The 15442-nt window shown below is 48.7% G+C and overlaps 1 protein-coding gene across 1 annotated transcript in view; it reads right to left on the bottom strand.

Moving 5' to 3' along the window:
- EFTUD2 (elongation factor Tu GTP binding domain containing 2) overlaps positions 1-15442 on the bottom strand; it is a 34978-nt gene that overhangs the window by 12909 nt on the left and 6627 nt on the right. The window contains exons 3-11 of the mRNA XM_037067417.1: positions 13082-13247; positions 12385-12463; positions 10148-10223; positions 9598-9663; positions 8804-8839; positions 7546-7636; positions 6690-6772; positions 4074-4240; positions 1704-1828 (exon numbers count right to left, since the gene is read on the bottom strand). Coding sequence (XP_036923312.1) covers positions 1704-1828; positions 4074-4240; positions 6690-6772; positions 7546-7636; positions 8804-8839; positions 9598-9663; positions 10148-10223; positions 12385-12463; positions 13082-13247 — 889 coding nt within the window. The remainder of the gene's footprint in view (positions 1-1703; positions 1829-4073; positions 4241-6689; positions 6773-7545; positions 7637-8803; positions 8840-9597; positions 9664-10147; positions 10224-12384; positions 12464-13081; positions 13248-15442) is intronic.

Below are 15442 nucleotides of genomic sequence, written 5' to 3'. Positions count from 1 at the left end.
TGGGTATTTCTGCCCAGGGCACGGACCGGTCTCTCCCGCTCGAGATGACAGAGGGGATTCATCACCCTCTCCCTAAAGCCCCACTGCCCTGGGGACTCTCTCAGTGGGGCTGCCGTCGGCACTTCATCCGGCTCAACATCTTTCTCTTCCCACTTTGCTGGTTTGGAAACTGCCCCCTGCCCCCGTGAACCGCCCCGTCTCCCAGGCACCTCCCTCGCTGCCCTCACACGGGCTGCACTACAGTCACCGGCCTGAGCCGCTGGAGCCCTCCCAAGAGCTAGGCCCATGTCCAACAGGAGGAATAAAGGCTTCCTGAAACGATGAGCGACCATCTCTCTAATTCACGTCCCCTCCTCGGTCGCACAGGTAACACCGATCCAACACCCACAACCCTGGGCCTGAACGCGGTCCTGAGAGTCGCAACAGGTGCCCCTCCTCCGTGTCTTCCTGCCTCTGGTCTATGTCCCATCAGGTCTGCACGTACTAGCCCACCCCAGTGTTTGAGAGTGAACAGCCCCGAACTATTGCCAGGTAAAGTCCAAGTTCCTTCGTGGGGCATTCCGACCTCCTCAGCGTGGTCCCAACCTAGCCTGCAACCCTTCTCCTTGGTGCGACTGCCCACTGTCATGGAGTGGGCTGGGCCGTGGGCTAACACCACCCGCCTCTGCCCCCAACCCTGTGGGCTTGGACCCCTGTTCCCCACTCTCCACTTGTTTCGGCCCCGTGTCCTTCCAGCAGCCTCAGGCCATCGGAGCTGACCCCCCCCCCCCCGAATCCCTCCGCTGCACCTGCCCACGACAGCTCCCTGCCACGTGGCCCACACGGCCACCCACTGCTCTGGGGACTGCGTGCTCGCTGGACGACGTTCCCAGAAGGCAGAGGAGCCGCCTTCTTTTCACCGTGCTCTGTTGTCTTTCCAGTGAGAGGACACGGTATCAATGTTAGCAGGGGTGCGACAGAGGGAAGACGCACGCGGCAGGGCAGCTGACAGGCGGGGCGGAGGCCCCAGAGCCCCAGCTGCGAGGCTCCCCGAGAGCCTGTCTCCTCAGCTCTAGAAACAGGGCGACAATGACCCCTCCAATGAAGCGCAGTGTCTGACACACAACGTTTAGGACGTGGGGTCTTAAGGAGCTGAAAGGAACCGGGGAGGCACAGAGGTGGGGAAGAGCGCGGAGCCCCGAGATGGGAGCTGGCCCCTGCGTGCTGATGTCCAGGCCCCAGGGACCCCCGCAGCTGCGCGCCTGGGCACCCCAGGAGGCCCGTTTGCGCCGACTGCATATCTGACACGGCGCTTTCCAGCAGGCCCTCAAAGCTCCTACCCGCCTGGAGGGGCTGAAAAGGCAGCTGGGATGCTACTAACGAGGGAGACACCATCTCTGAGGACGAGATCTGGAGGGGCTGTGAGCACGGGTACTTCGTTTTTGACAGAATTCATCTCACTCTAGGCGAGAGCCTAATTCCCGAAACGAGCTCTTGCTTCATCTTTCTTCCTTGTCACCTTTACTGTTCTATTTCCCAGAAACCACTTAGCCTGAAGGAAGAGTTTGGGGCCAAAAAGAGCCCCCAGGTGTGAGACTGACAGTTGATAAAACGCTCCTCCCCAACCGGGGACTCTGGCGAGAAGCCAATCTCTAAGGCACTCGGCAGGAAAGGCACCACGGCTCCGGGGAAGCTGGTGAGACAGACCGCCAGCCGGCGCTTACCGAACGTGTCGGCGTAGATCTTGGCAAAGGAGCCCAGCGTGAAGCAGATGCTGTACTGGGAGCTGGAGAAGCAGACGTTGCCCAGGAGTGGGGACAGGATCAGGTTCTCGTCAGTGGAGTACATGCTGGAACGGAGACAGCTGTGAGTGCGCAGCCCGGCTGACGCGCCACTGAGGGCGAAGGGCAGGGGCTCGGCATCGCAGCCTCTCCAGCCCTTGCCCTCAGCGGGGCTTACATAACACAGTCGGCTTTGCCAACAGCCTGGTCCAAGAAAGTGACATGATGAAGTTGTTCTCCAACTCCCAGTAACAAGCTGACCTCCCAGAGCTGGGAGCAGCCTATGAGACCCTGGAGAAGTTAATTGCACTGGACAGACAAGGGGCAACTTGGAGGACACAGACAAAAAGGTCTTACTTAGAATACAGGAAACAAATCTAACATGATTGGAGCGAAATACATTCTGGAGAAATCTCAATTTTGCAAACACAAATAGACATAAAACAGCAGAATAAATGATCAAATAAAAGAGTAAAAGAGCCCTGGCTGGTGTGGCTCAGTGGATTGAGCACCAGCCTGTGAACCAAATGGTCACCAGTTTGATTCTCAGTCAGGGCACATGCCTGGGTTGCAGGCAAGGTCCCCAGTAGGGGGCGTGCAAGAGGCAACCGCATACTGATGTTTCTCTTCCTCTCTTTCTCCCTCCCTTCCAATAAATAAATAAAATCTTTAAAAAAAAGAAAAAGAAAAAGAAACTTTGCTCCCTAATCCCACCACCCTACTCTTCTTTATTCTGTTTTGTTTGGCTTGTTTTTCAAATTTGTGTTAAAACTTTGTACCTCAAAAGCCATGCAGAAGCATCAGCACCCCAAGTTCACTAGTACTTACAAGAAAACCAGTTATACCCAGGGATCAGATCCACAGCCCAAGCCTTACTGTACAATGTTTTATGGAATTTCTTAATTTAGAAATAAAAGTACTGACTTATAAAAAAGTCTCCTACCTCACTCTACCCCACTCCCAAGTATGTTCCCCAGGGGTCACCGCTTTCAATTCTTTGAGAGCTGCTTTTAGAGCATTTACCTCCATGTTTCCAAATAATGTTTATGCTGCTATTTACTGTATAGAGGGTGAAAAATGGCGTCCTATTTTGGTGGGCCAGGACTAAGCCCTATCCAACCCCATCTCCTTTTTGAAGAACTGTATCATTTCATACTTTGGATTCCTGATATTCTATTGGGCTCTGGTCATCCTCAGCCCTTCCGGAGACAGGGAGGAGCAACCCCTGTTGAGAATCAGTGCTGCAAAGCAAAGCAACTCCTGGACCTGAACCTGTCTCTGGCCACGCAGGTGCTGCCCCCAGTCCTCAACAGCAGAAGTGTTCTCTCAGTAAAACGGTCTCTCCCTTTGAGGAGCCTCCAGAAGGCATCTAGTACATTCTTCAGCCTACAGATAAAACTATCTTTGAGACATACTCAATCTGCCCTGGCTGATGTGGCTCAGCAGATCGAGTACCGGCCTACGAAGCAAAGGGTGGCCAGTTCAATTCCCAGTCAGGGCACACGCCTTATTTTTTAGACAGGGGAAGGGAGGGAGAAAGAGAGGGAGAGAAACATCAGTGTGTGGCTGCCTCTCACACGCCCCCCACTGGGGACCTGGCCCACAACCCAGGCATGTGCCCTAACTGGGAATCAAACCAGTGATCCTTTGGTTCACAAGCCGGTGCTCAATCCACTGAGCCACACTGGCCATGGCAAAATAAATAAAATCTTAAAAAAAAAACAACGACATACTTAATCTATTCTTCAGAGCCACCTTACTACTATTCTAAAGTCTCCCACTCACATTTACTACTGTAAGCCCTTGTAAACCTATCTTGTAAGGCAGCTGTATCCAGAAACAACGGCCAGGAAACAGTTCCCTCATGTCCTTAGTGCTAATAACAGCAGCTACATTATTCAATGATCAGTTACTGCTAAGCTCGCTAAGTGTGTTACTGCAGACATCTATTTAATTTGTTGTTAACACCTCACTATGCAAATATTATTATTATCCCCTTTTTACAGAGGCAGAAACTGAGGTTCTACAAGCTTAAGTAACCTTTACATGGTCGCTGTGAGGTGAACACGAGACTGATTGCAGAGCCCCTGGCACTGACCACAACACCAACTTGAAGACGCGTGCCCAGCTGGTTGAGGCAGAAGTGCGTGAGGCCAAGGCTGCGGAGTCAGTCCCGGTAGAGCCAAGGAATAAGCCTCTAGCCCTGCCCAACAAGCTCACCAATGCATGCCACGAGATCAGAGTTGCCCCCGGCGTTCAAGGTTAAGACTTATAAAACTAGAGTCCCTGAGGACACCGCCAGGTTCCTTATACCTTATCAACCCGTTGACCTCATCCACAATGTGACGCAGCTTGTAATAAGCATCCGTCGGAGGCAGCTTCAGCTCCAGGATCAGCCGGTCAATCTTGTTGATGCACACGGTGACCGCCAGCCTCTCCTGCACCGCGTGCTTGATCAGCCGCTCCGTGTTCAGCATCACCTGGGAGACACAGGTGGTAACAGCAAGGAGGGTGGAAAAGTCAAAGAGGGCACTGCTTGAAAATTCAAGGTCTGAGGAGAGGAGGACCTGGGGAAGTGGACTACTGGGCGGCCACAGAGGGTACGCGTTGCCCGAAGGCAGATTCGGGAACTTTACGAGGGCACCTCGCAGGACTGAGAAACGAGTAAGTACAGTCCCGATGCTGGGAGCTGGGTGTCTCCGTGACAGAGGGCACAGGAGGGGAACTAGGAAGCGCCTACGGTGCTAAAATGGAATCGCAGGGGTCAGGGCACACTAATGGTTTCTCCCTTGTGTCTGTGTGTGTGTGTGTGTGTGTGTGTGTGAATGGTTTTTAAATGTGTGTGAGTAAAAACAGTTAGAGGTATGTATGGACACATATTATCTGCACTCAGTAAAAGGACCAGCAGCAATGAACATATCCTGATCTGTTTCTGAATTCCAGGCCCTACTATAAGGAGCCAGAGTTCCCTGGAGAAATGGCTGGTTCCAGGATTGAGGCAGGGAAGGTACAAGATGAGTCTAGAACATCTTTTTGTGCCTAAGGGTAAGGAAGTAATAAAAAAATTAGGACATGTCAAAAGGACAAGGGAGCCAGAGTGAAGAAGCTCTCACTAGCCAAGTCTGGGATAACTGGACTATCAAAATACGTAAGGACAGTAACGGATTCAATCCAGTGAGTGCAACAAAACCCCATGAATCCGCACTGACAGGAAACAAGCAGACAGAGAAGGGCTCTTCCTTCCAGCAGAATTCCAACCGCCGAACACAGACGGAAAACAGGAGTGAGAGAACTTCCTGCAGCCCCCGTGGAAACACGCCAGGAATGACCAGGAGCTGACAGAAACTGTAGGTGAAGCTTGATAAGGGATAGAATGTATAACAGATTCAAGGTATCACTCCACAAATTACCTATTACAAAGGGGAAAATCGTAACTTCACACTGAAGAAAAACCTGACAGACCTGCTTTAACCAGTGACCAAAGCGGACATCACCAATGGGACAGGTGACACCGTGGACCTCCCGACGTGATGGACTAAGAGGAACACAGCTCTATTTACGTAGTGATCCTGCCAAAAGTAACCTGAATGTGATCATGAAGAAACATTACACACCCAGGCAGACATTTCACAAAATGAACAGTGAATACCCTTCGTGCTAATGTTGTAAAAGACCAAAGAAAGGCAAAAGAACAGTCCCAATCAATTAAAAGAAACAAAGAGACATGAAGACTAACTGTTATGCAGTATCCTGGATGAGGAATCAGCTCTATAAAGGACACTATTGGGACAATCAGCAAGACTACGTTCGATACAAAAAGATCTGTACAACATACTGTATCAACAACCCTGGCTGCTGTGGCTCAGTGGATTGAGTGCCAGCCTGCAAATCAAAGGGTCACTGGTTCGATTCCCAGTCAGGGCACATGCCTGGGTTGTGGGCGAAGGTCCCCAGTTGGGGAAGCGTGAGAGACAACCACATGCTGTTTGATGTTTCTGTCCCTCTCCTTCTCCCTCCCTTGCTCCAAAAATAAATACATAAATAAAATTTTAAAAAATATATATTGTATCAACGTTAAACTCCCCGAGTTTGGTAACTATACTATGGTTATGTACATGAATGCCTTTGTTCTTAGGAAATACATTCTGAAATATTTTTCTTTCAAATGGTTCAAGAAGAGAAGACACACACACACATGTACAAGTACAGGAAGAATAACAAAGCAGCCTTAGCTGGTGTGGCTCAGTGGATTGAGCACTGGCCTGTGAAACAAAGGGTCGTCGGTTCGATTCCCAGTCAGGACATGTGCCTGGGTTACAGACCAGGTCCCCAGTATGGGGTGTGTGAGAGGCAACCATACATTGTGTTTCTCTCTCCCTTCCCATGTCTCCAAAATATATATAAATTAAAAATTTTAAAAATTATTACAAAGCAAGTGAGGATGAGTTCTTTGTACTTACAACTTTTCAGTAAGCCTGAAATTATTCCAAAAGTCAATTTTAAAAAGGCAACTCTGGCTCCCTCTGCTGGCTATCTCACTAATGACAACATGAATGAGGTTAGCCAATTACCTAATATAAAAGCCAACATGGCCTTTTAACTCCAATCTCTCTTGACATTAGAAAAACTCATTTAACATTTCGAATCCACTTATATGAATATACTCTCCTCCTTCCCTTTTATTTACATTTGTCATCTTATCTTTGTGTTTTCTGAATGGCAGTGGGTCCCATTGTTCACCTTGAGCTTCACTGGGCAGGGCGTGAGGAACTCACATTCGGAACTAATTCTGAACTTCATTTGCTACCTTAATTTTTGATCAAACGGGAGTTAGAATCCCACAGACTTTCACGTCCTCTGGCTCCCAGCTTGCTCAGTGCTGTGGGCAATGTGTGGGGCAAACCTAAAAAGGAGGGAATCCAGACTCACGCCCTCGGCAGCATCGATGAAAAGGACCACTCCATCTGAGATGCGCAAGCCAGCCGTGACCTCGTCAGAAAAATTCACATGTCCTGCAAAGCAAACATCAACCACGTCACCAACTACGCCGCCACTTGCGTGGTGGCAACAACTGGCAGGTGATCTGCAGGGTGTGCAAGGCAGGTGAGCCCCCAGTACCCCTTTCCCTCCCCCCCCAGCTCACTGCGGTGTATAAATCCCACCACTGGAGTCACACTCTTGGATTAAACTTTTATTCAGGAGGTCCCCAAACATAAAAAGAAGGAAGTGTCTACCTAGGAGGGCACAACATATTCACGTTCACAGACCAGCTTAGTCTAATCAGGAGGAAGCAGAGTCCTGGGGGACAGAAGACAATCTGGAGGCAGGAAGAAAGGCAAAGGTGGGCCCGGGGCCCGGGAGATAGAGCCTGGCAAGGTGCTGCCGGCAGGGGCGGGGCTGACAGGTATGAGGGCACTGGGAAGGGAAGGCCGATCCGTCAAAACCCGAATTTCCCTACTTAAAGCTCTGCCCCACTTGGTCTTCTCCGAAAGAGAAAGAACCTGCCACGGGGCCAGGACACTGAGTGTCTGCCAGCAGCTGGTGTGTGGTCCCCAAAGTCTCCTTGGAAAGACTGAGTGCCTGAGGCAGGGGGCCATGTCTGACTCAGCTTTGTTACCACACGTCTAGCATGGGGCCTGACACAGGCTCGAGTGAGCAAATGAGTAAGATTCCCTACGATTTAAGTATTCTAGAGCAAAGAGAGGAGCAAAATGGGAGGCCTGGAGCACGGTGCTTGCTGATGAACTAGTCAGACGCAGAGGACACGGGGCACGGAATGTCCTACCCGGAGTGTCCATTATGTTGAAGAGGTAAGATTTTCCTTTGGTGTCCGGCAAAACCACTGTCACAGGAGTGCTTTTGATGCCAACGCCTCTCTGCAAGTCATAAAAAAAGAGAGGTCAAGGCTTCTTCCTATGCGAGAGGGGTTCATTCTGCTTCTCTCGGAGCTCGCCAATACTGGTAAATCATACTGATGTCTCTCCTTGCAGTGGGTGGGGTCTGCAGCTAGGCCTCTACCCAGAACGACCTTGAAGACAAAATATCTTAAATAGCATTTTTTGGGGGGTGGGAGGGTTGGTTTAAATATAAAAAAGTAAAAGTGAACAAGCAAGCAAAGCTGTATTGAACTTTAAAGGATCGAGGGTCCCAAAGTCTCGTCCTTCCCACACACTGGAAACAAACTAACCAAGCACCATGTAGGCAAAAAGAAGCAATCCAGGGGCACTGGAGGATAGAAAAATTATGAAAGCTATAACAGGGAGTAATTACTAAACTCTAGGCAAATAACTATATTAAGAAACAACAGAAGCTAATGTTTGTTGATTGTTTATCACGTGTTGGCACCATTCGCAGTTTCCTTAGTTAACCATATTTATATTTATTTACTTGAGCTGAGACAGAAATAAAGAGGGGGCTCTGACTGGTGTGGCTCAGTGGGTTAGGCATTATCCCACAAATGAAAGGTCACCGGTTCGGTTCCCAGTCAGAGCACATGCCTGGGTTGCAGGCCACGCCCCCAGTTGGAGGCGTGTGACAGGCAAACAATGGATGTTTCAGAGGGCCAAAGAGAAAGGTTCAGAGGAGCGGAATAAAGACCCCAATGGAAACAAAGGAAGACCCACCAGCTGGAGTGGGAAAAACAGAGACGTGTGCTCACTGCTCTATACAGCAAGAGGAGCGCAGACAGAAGAGCTACTCCTGGAAAGTGAGTGTCTTATGGATGAAGTCATCTTATAGATTTTAAGCATGATGTCATTTAAAAAATCATGTGGAGCTTCTGCGTAACTTACAGTACTTGTAAGGCCACGTTAAATTCAGGCGAGGACGGAGGGTCCTCCCTTTACCCTACAGCTCGCCTCCCCAGTTCCCTCTCAAGTTACAGATCGCGGGGTGACGGCAGAAGCAGGGAGATAAAAAGGTGGGAGTGAGAGGGGGATGCGGCACGGACGAAGTGTTCTCATAAAGGCTCACTACGCTCCCAGCGACACTACCACCGCTGGGCCTGGTGCGGACAACGGCTGGATTCCCCAAGGCACACTTACCTCTTGTTCTGTGAAGAGGATGTCAGTGTAGCACAGCTAAGGGAAAAGGACTGTTGTTAGCACCTGAATTCAGACTTCCCTCCCACACAAACCATCAGTCACTTTCCCACCGCCTCCCAACTCAAGGGTTTTTGTCTCAGGAGGAGAACAGATTGAAGAGAGCGGGGGTCCCTACAGAAATTCCAGACAATGAGACCAGGGCCTTCCCAGATGGAAAATGCTCCTGGCTGTGTGTTTTTAGGGGGTGGGGGCAGTCACTGAGGACCAGGTATGGCTGGAGCGCTAAACTGTATCAGATGCGCCACACTCTCAGAGTGGTAACGGGAGACATGTCCAGCCTTCACGGAGTCCCCACGTGTCAAAACAGTCAATCTGGCAGAGACTGAACAATTATTGCGCTGAGACTTGCAGCCGCTCTTGGCCTCGTTCACAGGCATTTAAATTTATCATGAAAACAACAAGAGCCAGTGTATTACATTTATAGAGGAAGCTTTTAATACTGTGACAGGAAAGAACAGGCTATAAAAGTCAAGACACATCAGAACAGAGGGAGGATCCCGAGTGCCTAACAGACCAGACAAAAATACTGCAGGTTAACATTCTTTATGCCCCTGAGAAAGTTGTAATTATTTCCTTAAAGGCTATTAATAAAGATTACAGTTGCAAAGTAGCACTCTGTAGGTGTCATTATTTATAACAACCGAGAAAGCGGAAAGAAGGGGAGGAAGAGAGACACACCCCCGTATATTCTGAATGAACGGTGATCCTAAACTCTCACCCGAATTTCTACTTACATCTTGGTCATAGCGCTTTCTGATTTCCGGGTGAGTCTGCTCTATCAAACAATCTACAAAACACGTCTGAAAGGAAACGGGTGGTTAAGACCTGCCAACCACAGAGGAAAATCTATTCCACCCTCCTCCCAGCTCCCAACCCGCCACATCGTTTAGGGAGATGGAGAGCGGGGAGAGGACGGGGAGGGTTACGGGTCAGCAAAAAATTAACACTGACGCCACAGGATGACTTTCAAATGAAAGACACAGTCTTTCTGAGACGAGCACCCCCAAGGAAATGAAAACATACAGAATCACAGTAAAGCTCCATTTCCCCTCATCTGTCCAGCTGCCCACATGAGGCTCAGGCATGCAAACGGCTTCCTAACAGGCTCCCCCCCCCCGCTGGTGAGGACAAGCCAGAGTTCCACAGCAAGGCTTCACGATGGGCATGGAGGCCCCCAGAGTCCGAAGGTCTAGCCTTCTGGGCTTGAAGCCCAACCTACGACTCTGAAGGCTGAAGAGCAGGAACTGGGAGAAAGCCTGCTCCAAGTACCAAAAGTTCTCTTACCTTGCCATGATGGAGATGGCCACAGAGGGTCACATTTCTGATGAGCTCCGAGTTATCCATCAGATCTGCCAAAAAACTGAAAGGAGAAAGGAAACGAGAAAAGGGGCTTTGGCAAAAGTTTTCAAATGGGCAGAGGTATAAAAGTGTTGCAGGTATTTTTAGTTTTTCAGGAACAACTTTCAGAACCACAGGGGGGATGCTCAGAGGCAGACGCGAGCTTCTGCATCTATACGGTTCTGGGAGTGGAATAGACTTATCCGCGACGGTGACGCAATCTGTGAAGTGTCACAAGGATTTCAACAGTAAAGTGAGATTTAAAAAGCAAGCAAGAAAAAAAAACCCAAACCAAACACCAGAACTAACACACATCCATGCACACTGTCCCTCTCAAAATCTTCAGGTTAGATGTCATCTCTTTATTCCACCGATGGCAAGGGGACTTAAAAACATCAATGTGTGGTTGACTCTCAAGTGGCGCCCACGGGGGGCCTGGCCTGCAACCAAGGCATGTGCCCTGATTGGGAATTGAACCAGCGACCCTTAGGTTCGCAGCCCACGCTCAATCCACTGAGCTACACCAGCCAGGCTGGGATCTTCTGTTTTGAAACTGTCCTCAGAGCTAGTTAACAAAAATGTCATCTCATTAACAATGCTGTCCTGGCTGGCACAGCTCAGTGGATTGAGTACAGGCCTGTGAACCTAAAGGTTGCTGGTTCGATTCCCAGCCAGGGCACATGCCTGGGCTGAGGGCTAGGTCTGCAGTTGGGGGTGTGTGAGAGGCAACCAATGGACATTTCTCTCACACATTGATGTTTCTCTCCCTTTCTCCTTGCCTTCCCCTCTCTCTAAAAATAAACACATAAAATTTAAAAAAGAAAAAAGAAAACCAATGCCAAGCAGAGGACTTCCATCTTGGTCAAAACCAGCCCTGTCTTTCTTGCTCATCACCCACATTACTTATGACAAGTAGCCTTCAGATGACTCTGGCTCGTCAAAAAAAAAAAATCCAGTCAGCTTTCACATACTGGAGATTTTTAAAAATCACCATTGAGAACAGAAAGGAAATAAAGCAATTTTTGAAGATAACTGAAAAGTTGTTTCAAAAATGTCTGTCTGGGTAGCTCAACTGGTTAGAGCGTCGTCCCGATACGCCAAGGTTGTGGGTTCGGGTCCGATCCCTGGTCGGGGCACATTAGAGAAGCAACTAGTGGATGCATCAATAGGTCCAACAACAAATCGCCACCTCTCTCTCTTCCTTTCTCTAAAAGTAATAAATAAAACATTATTTAAAACAAACAAATCTGCCCCAGCTGGTGTAGCTCAGTGGACTGAGCACGGGCCTGCGAACCAAACAACCGCGGTTCGATTCCCAGTCAGGGCACGTGCCTGGGTTGCAGGCCAGTTCCCAACAGGCAACGCACGAGAGGCAACCACATATATTGATATTTCTCTCCCTTTCTCCTTTCCTTCCCCTCTAAAGATAAATAAATAAAATCTTTTAAAAATAATAAATAAATAAATCAAACAAACCAAAAATGTCTAAAGGATGGCAGACAAACTCAGCATGAGACAAGGACCCCACTCGTCTGGGCACACACGATAACAAGGTGGTTGAAAGGTAGTGCATCTAACAGCAAGTCAGAAGCACTTCAGTTCACGAGGGCCCCACACCTGCATTTCATCAGTTTCAGTATTTCCCAAAACAGCTGGGTCTAAATCATCCTACACACACAGGGTTGGGCCAAAGCAAGTTAACAGTTGTTTCTACGGAAAACACAACGAGTAAGCAACAATAACACAAGAATAAACTCTGTGTTTCGAGTACTCATGACTGTGAACCTACTCTCGCCCCACCCTGGACATCTACCTACTCGTGAGTTCCTTTTCAACACGTTCCCCAACTACTTAGCAAGTTTGGGCCAAAACAGGCTCCGGTGGTCCAATACCGACAACTACACCACTTGGCACTCTCCAAAAGGCTGGTGCCAATACCCAGCTGAAGATTCGGATGAAGAGGAAACAGCTGAGAACTGGATGAGAGCGAAGAGAAAAGTTACCACTGAAACCAGATGTCCCAGCAACCATACAAACTGAAGGGAAATCTTGGCAAATTGTGGGGAGAGATTTTGCTTATGCAGTTCACTGGCTACTTCAACCACAAAACACCTCCTACGCCCCCATAAAAATAATGAACCCACATTATTTCTGAAGAGAGGCTGAGAGACATTATAACTTACTCCATTTCATACACGGTGACAGGTAATGTCTGCTCCATCAGAGTGAATTTCTTGGTTTTCACTGGCTTAATAATAGGTTCTGGGGGGAAAAAAAGATTATTGATGTGCAGGTGGGCAGAAAACATAAAAATACAGAGCTCTGTCCCGTTAGGCTGAGCTTTCAGAGGCGTGATACATGACACCAATTTCTGCTGTTCTCAAGGATCACTCGGATGTCGAGAAAGCTCTGGGTGTGCTCCTTCGCAGAAGACAGTGAAGGATCCTGAACTGTGGGCTGAGTTGGACTTTATTTCAGGGGAGAAAGGGACGGGGACTGGATATAGGTCGAGGTCAATGTCAGTTTAAAACGTCTCCCTGTATTTACAAAATGCAACTACTCAGAAGACAAACCTAGTGAGGGCTGGTGAAAGGAACTGTGATTATTTGGATGTAAAACACATCAGGCCGGGGGAGAATTCAAAAACAGTCTTCGAGCACCTCAACAGACGTTAGATAAATAAAGAAGTAACTCTTATTGCCTCAGAAGAAAGCCATGAATTTTACTGACTATTCAAACAGGGTTAACTGAATCTCAAAGCAGAAATAGTACCGACAAACTGGCCAATTCATTCACTGAACTCTCAATTCTGCTGATGGCTATGCAACAAAGCATCCCGGTCTCGCCACCTCCTCGCACACCCCGGGCCCCCTGGCTCACCCGTGAGAGGCTGAGTGTCCTCCTCCTGGACGATGGTCTCCACCTCGGGGCCGTACACCTCCTCGGCTGTGGGGTAGTACTTCTTGTCCTCATGCAGCACCACCTCCATCCCTGGGTGATCCTCATCGTGATCGCCCACATCGTCGTCATCGTCGTCGTCGTCCATCTGAAAGCCAGGGAGAGCAGGGGGCTGTAAGGGGCACGCACTTTTCCTGCTCCATAATGGACATCACAGGAGTTGACAGCAGTGACTTCACACGTGTGACAGCTTCTGATTTTGAGTTCTGTGCTCGATTAGCGGGTCAGGGTCCCCTCCTGCATGACCCTTCACGAAGAGAAGACTGGAAGCTACGGCCCCGGGTGGCTCTCCTCAGTCAAACGAGCCCCTTCCTGCTCGTGGGCCACGGGTCACAAGTGATTCGAGACTGGACAAACGGCTTATCACAACACACCCTCTTAAGGGAAAAAATAACTCCTTCCATGAGCAGGAACCAGGAAGCAGAGGTAGAAACTGGGAATAAGTCCAGACCCTTAAATTTTTCACTTAGATTCACAGAATTGTTTCCAAAAAATATGTTTCTGACAAAAATAACAGGTGTTGGTGAAGATGTGGAGAAACTAAAACCCTCACAAGCTGCCAGAGGGAATGTAAAATGGTGCGGCCACTTTGGAAAACAATTTGGTAGTTCCTCAAAGATGTTAAACACTGCCCTGGCTGGTGTAGCTCAGTGGACTGATGCAGGCTGGTTTCATTCCCAGTCAGGGCACATGCCTGGGTTGTGGGTCAGGTACCCAGTAGGGTACCATGAGAGGCAACCACGCACTTTTGTTTCCTTGTCTTTCTCCTTCCCTTCCTCTCTCTAAAAATAAATAAAATCTTTAAATGTTAAACACCGAGTTACCCTGTGACCCACCAATTCCATTCCTAGGTACGCAGACAAATGAAAACTTATATTCATGCAAAAACTTATTGTGTAAACAAATGCTCACAGTGACACTGTTTGTGATGGCCAAAAGTGCAAACAACCCAACAGCTGATGACTAGATCAATAAAATGAGGTGCATCCGCAGGATGGAATATTATTTGCAGTAACAAGAAACACCTATACACGCTGCAATGCTGATAAACCCTGAAGACACTTTACTGAGTGAAAGGAACCAGGCAAGGCGCCGAGGCTGAGGACCCGTCTCCATTGGCTCTGGGCAGAGGAATAATGTGATCAGACTTGTTTTAAAAAGATTCACTCTGGTTCCTGTACTGAGAATATACGGAAAGGAAGGAAATTAACTAGCCATCAGCCAGTCTCCTCCCGCCCCATACTGCTGAATGTATTTTGAATCTAAGTGTAGAATTTTATGTAATAATTTCCAACTACCTATAATTATTTCTACCTGTGTGTCCTAATGGTGGCTCAAGCCTGACAAGTCTAAGATAAAACTAAACAGGCACCTTTTAATCACCCCCTTCATCTGTCACAACCAGTGTTCGTCTGGTCACCCGTCTCCCTCACCCGAACAGTGGGCCAAACCCCACGCCTCTGCACTCTTTCACGGGATTTCCGTGGGCCTCCCGACCCACCTGCACTAAGAAGGGTCCCAGCATCTCACTTGGATCACGTCACGCCTTACTCCTAGGTCTCCATTCGAGGCCTTCGTGATCTGCCCCCCACACCCTGCTTCACACCCACGGCCACCCTGCAGCGACTGTGCATCGGCAATCAGAAGCAGAAATCATTTTCTCTTAGCACCCCTTCTCTGCGTGAGCACCCCTGCTCAATGCACTCCTTTCCAGTCTCCAATAAAATCCTATGTATCTCTCGACTGTTACATAACTTCCATCAAGAATGTTTTTTAAAATCTACGCGTCCCATGTGGACCAGGAGGCTACAGGAACCCTTATCCCGCTAGCAGGAGCATGAAGTAGCGCAGCCGCGCTGAAGAGTAATCCCACAGGACTTAGTCCAGACAGAGTAACAAAGTATATACACATGAAGTAGGTACACACACACACGCGCGCGTATACATACGTGTTAACACATGTGTATGTATCAACAAAATGTATACACATGAAGTATGCACATATACGTGCATACACACATGTATACATACTGTGTACCTAGGAATGGAATTGCTGGGACACATGGTAACTCGGCGTTTAACATTTAAAGATTTTATTTTTAGAGAGAGGAAGGGAAGAAAGACAGGGAAACATCAATGTGTGGTTGCCTCTCATGCGTCCCCTACTGGGGACCTGGCCCACAACCCAGGCATGTGCCCTAACTGGGAATCGAATCATATATATGTATACATATATATGTATGTACACATGTAGTATGTGTGTGTGTGTATATGATCCTGTGA

This window comes from Sturnira hondurensis, unplaced genomic scaffold (genome assembly GCF_014824575.4).
Source record: "Sturnira hondurensis isolate 20B ecotype Veracruz unplaced genomic scaffold, ASM1482457v3 Scaffold0001221, whole genome shotgun sequence".
Classification (NCBI taxonomy): domain Eukaryota; kingdom Metazoa; phylum Chordata; class Mammalia; order Chiroptera; family Phyllostomidae; genus Sturnira; species Sturnira hondurensis.
The sequence above is the reverse complement of the archived record's forward strand: the minus strand, read 5'-3'. Positions and strand labels throughout refer to the sequence as shown.